The sequence below is a fragment of the Lolium perenne genome, chromosome 2 (genome assembly GCF_019359855.2).
Source record: "Lolium perenne isolate Kyuss_39 chromosome 2, Kyuss_2.0, whole genome shotgun sequence".
NCBI classification, from domain to species: domain Eukaryota; kingdom Viridiplantae; phylum Streptophyta; class Magnoliopsida; order Poales; family Poaceae; genus Lolium; species Lolium perenne.
In genome coordinates this window covers 40,856,323-40,860,090 of record NC_067245.2, presented here as the reverse complement: position 1 = coordinate 40,860,090, position 3,768 = coordinate 40,856,323, and the positions used below count along the sequence as shown (strand labels likewise).

Below are 3,768 nucleotides of genomic sequence, written 5' to 3'. Positions count from 1 at the left end.
CTGATTAGTCTCATAACGATAATTATGCCGTTGTTGTCGTCCAGCTAGCTCGAGGGACAATCCGTTCAAACTGGACAAGCTTGTTCGTTGAATCGGCGCGGAATAGTATACTGTCACGAGCAAAGAATTCTTCTCAAATACTGTTCCTCGTAAGGACGAGTCTTAAGTTAGTACTGTCCAGAGATTAGAGTATATTCGTTCCACATTGCTTCTCTGTACATCTACTTGCCGCCAGCCCGGCCGCCAGCTTCCAAACGTCACATGACCTTGGCATACCAGTAGGCAGACTAGCCTGAAATATCCTAGCGCTGTCACAGGCACCGGCGACGACCTCCCATGGCCGCACGACCGCGCCGCACCACGCATGTTCGTCCTCGCCTCCGCCGCCACCGCCGCCTCTTTCTCCTAATCCCCCTCCTCCTCCTTTTCCTCCTCCCACCCCTATCAGCTGTCATCTTCCGCCGCGCCAACTCCCTCGGCCGCCGGTGCCTTTCCGTCACCGCCCCTCACACCCCCCTCGCCGGACGCCGGCTCAGCTTCTCCATCGTTACGCTCTCCGACGAGAGCCGTGGCGCGCGGGGGCGGTCTTTCCGCGGCATGCTGAACGCCACCGCGCGGAACAGGCGCGCCTACGCGGCCGTGCACGGCTACGGCCTCGCCGTGCTGCCGCCCGAGGCCGTCGACCGCAGCCGCCCGCCCGCCTGGAGCAAGGTCCTCGCCTTACGCGCTCACCTGCACCGCCACCACTGGCTATTCTGGAATGACGCGGTGAGTCGCGCCAAACGATTATGCAACGGCCTCTGAAGTTTGAATTGTTTATTAGTTATTACTTTACTAATCGATCCTTACTTTTCAGGACACGCTTGTTACTAACCCAGACATCGCGTTGGTAAGAAACACTGAAATAATCCTATTTGATGCTTACTCTAGAGTTCCTCCAACTAATACAAATTCTCTCCCGATTGCTTGTACCCAAGGAGACGATTCTGGTTTCGGTGATTGGGCATAGTGATTTCCATACATCCCCTGATCTCATTCTGACGGAGGATATCAATGGGGTTAACTCCGGTATGGAAAACCTGCACATTATTCACCTCTACAGGCTCTACTTGATTACTTTTTTATCAAAATCACTTTCCAAGGAAACTTTGTGATATGTCATACTCATTGACACAGATAACTCAGCACCTACTACTGTGACCTTTTCCTTTTTGAGGAAAAGACAATCGTTCCTGCCTTTCGATTAGAGATTCTCTAGTACTTTATATACATTGTTCTCATGGAGCTAAAATAGTCAAAAAGAACTTCACCCCACTCCACTCCATTAAACTAAAATAGTGGTTATCTCCCCGGTCCTGTGTGTGGTCTGATCGCTACCTTCCCTCACGAGGATACTACCGTATTTTCAGAACATGCATATGCTAATTTTGTATAACTCATTTGTACGATGAAGCGTGAACCAAGGTATAGCTTGGTGGCAGTGAGCTGTTGATAGCTCTCAGCCCGCCCGAGTTTGAGTCTCCGTACTCGCATTCTCGGTGTTGTGCACACAATTACCAATAATTTTTCTTATTTGTACGATGAAGCTGTTCCATACCTGTAGGTTAGAGCAGCAAACAGAGCAAGAGGATACACACTGCGCGTAAATCATACTAATATCGCAGGGAAACGCACTTGGAAAGATACATTCATAATAAATGTTTCCATCTTCCTTATTATTTAGTTACGGTAGTTGACAAACTTACTTTTCTGTTGTGATAGGCAAATTCTGCAAAAAAAAAAAAAAAAAAAAAAAAAAAAAAAAAACAGATACAAACCACTCATCCATCAGATATTAACCATGCTTCTTTTTCATGTAGGACTGTTCTTCATAAGGAGGTCAAAATGGAGTGAGAGATTTTTGGATATATGGTGGAACCATACATCATTTGTACAATTTGGTTCCACAAAAAGTGGAGATAATTTCGCACTTAAGCATATAATAGATCACTTATCACCTGAAGAAATGCAAGCACACGTCCGTATAGCAAAAATGCAGTGCCTCTTCAACTCATACCCTTGGAATTGGATGGCTATGTGGAAATCACTTCACGCCCTCATCTTCCACCCGTCCACTACATGGAAAGGTTTCCTTATATTCTTACTCACTCCTCATTACATATTCGCGACAAGCATTTATACTTTTAGGGCATGTACAATGGTGATATCTTAGCAATGCCACGTCGGATAAATGCTGATGTGGAGAAAAGAGAAAGTCAAAAAAAGACTTTGCCTTCTCTTAGCTAAGAGATCATCTCTTAGCACAATCTGTCTCACCGCATATTTAGGATGTCTAGTTACTAAAGATAAGACTAAAAATAACCCACTAAAAATAACCCATTGTACATCATGTTTTACTGTCATATCTAAATTACATGGCACAGTTAAGATAAGACGGTCTTATCAACCATTGCACATACCCTAAAGTGAAAGAGGCACACGATTGATATTGAAGACTGGACTTCCTATGTGTTATTTAGACATCTCATTATCTACTATGCCCATATGTTGAGTCCCCGTAATACTTCATTTTCTTTACCAAAAATTAACTTAGCAGGCGCAAATTGAAGTGGTTCAGTGGTACCTGTTACACAACAAATGATAAACAAAAAGTGCTTTATTGTGTTCAATATCAATCCTTACTAGCAAAAACATCGTATTCCAGTATTTAAAACCGAGCAGATGATATATGTGGCTGATGTATTATGTTTACAAATACATGGTCTTCCCCTCTACAGAAAGAAACTGAATCAAACCAGGAGTTTATTAGTCATAAATAAGTAAAGCCTGCGGGGTTTTTTTTTCTATATCAGGGTCAAGTGGTATTGTTCAATACCAGGGATAAGGGCCACGCATGCAAGATTAAAAAAAATATGAAGCCTACTTCCGATCCATGTTTAGGCCTTTGAGAGCCACGTCATATAACTCTACAGCTAGTTCATCAACCACCTCTTCGACGTGTCAACTTGAAATCCAATTTGTGTTAGAAAACCCAAAAGTCCTTGACATCTCCTTGACATGAAAAATCCAAGCAAAAGATACATGGAAAAAAGACAAAAGTCACCATTCACAACAATTTTATATTTTGTCGCTTGGCATAACACCAAATTAAATTTTTAAAACTATGCTTGATGTACTTAAAGGTTTGCCTACTCTTGTTTATAGAAATTTGCCATGTTCATGTTAATTTGGTGCTTGGATCTCTTTTTTTTTTTGTAAACTACCACCAAATAGGCTTTGTGGCTTAATATATTGCCATATTGATCTGCATAGTTGCTCATTGCATGCTGATTGTGCAGGTGTTTATTCAGATGGAGATTTCATGGTCCATTTTGCCGGCCTAGATGACAAGCGAGGTTGGACATCTAGAATTCTTAAAGAGATAGGAACTACATGATGAGCATAAGTAATCCAATTCAAAAAATCAAATGAAGACCTGGAAGTTTATGTGTAGAGTTTGGTGTTGTTGCTTTGATAACGATAGTGCCATCAAGGGGTTATCATGGCTAGAGTTTATGGTAGAACTAGACAACTGGATGCTCGGGACGGTGTAACTCATCGATTTACCCAGGTTCATGTCTCATCGATGGAGGATTGCTACACCCTGATAGAATTCACTATAATAGCACAAAGTACATATTACAATGATGTATGTCTCTTTTGTATGCATACCCTAAAGGCGTCTGCTAGTAATTCTTATAAAGGCGTCAGAACCTAGGGCTTGATGGA

General features: G+C 42.7%; 1 protein-coding gene across 1 annotated transcript; it reads left to right on the top strand.

Annotated features, from left to right (window-relative positions):
- The first annotated feature begins 208 nt into the window (after positions 1 to 208).
- On the top strand, positions 209 to 3,768 carry LOC127331896 (alpha-1,2-galactosyltransferase gmh3). The gene is made up of 5 exons (XM_051358123.1): positions 209 to 768; positions 857 to 889; positions 978 to 1,068; positions 1,860 to 2,126; positions 3,339 to 3,768. Exons 1-5 carry the CDS (start codon positions 337 to 339, stop codon positions 3,434 to 3,436), a joined length of 921 nt encoding a protein of 306 aa, XP_051214083.1. The 5' UTR covers positions 209 to 336; the 3' UTR covers positions 3,437 to 3,768.

Bases quoted from the DNA above. Each gene is read 5' to 3' on its own strand.
- LOC127331896 (XM_051358123.1), top strand. From the start codon at position 337: ATGGCCGCACGACCGCGCCGCACCACGCATGTTCGTCCTCGCCTCCGC. The intron at 890-977 runs GTAAGAAACACT...CTTGTACCCAAG, and splicing joins CTAACCCAGACATCGCGTTG to GAGACGATTCTGGTTTCGGT. The intron at 2,127-3,338 runs GTTTCCTTATAT...CTGATTGTGCAG, and splicing joins CCCGTCCACTACATGGAAAG to GTGTTTATTCAGATGGAGAT.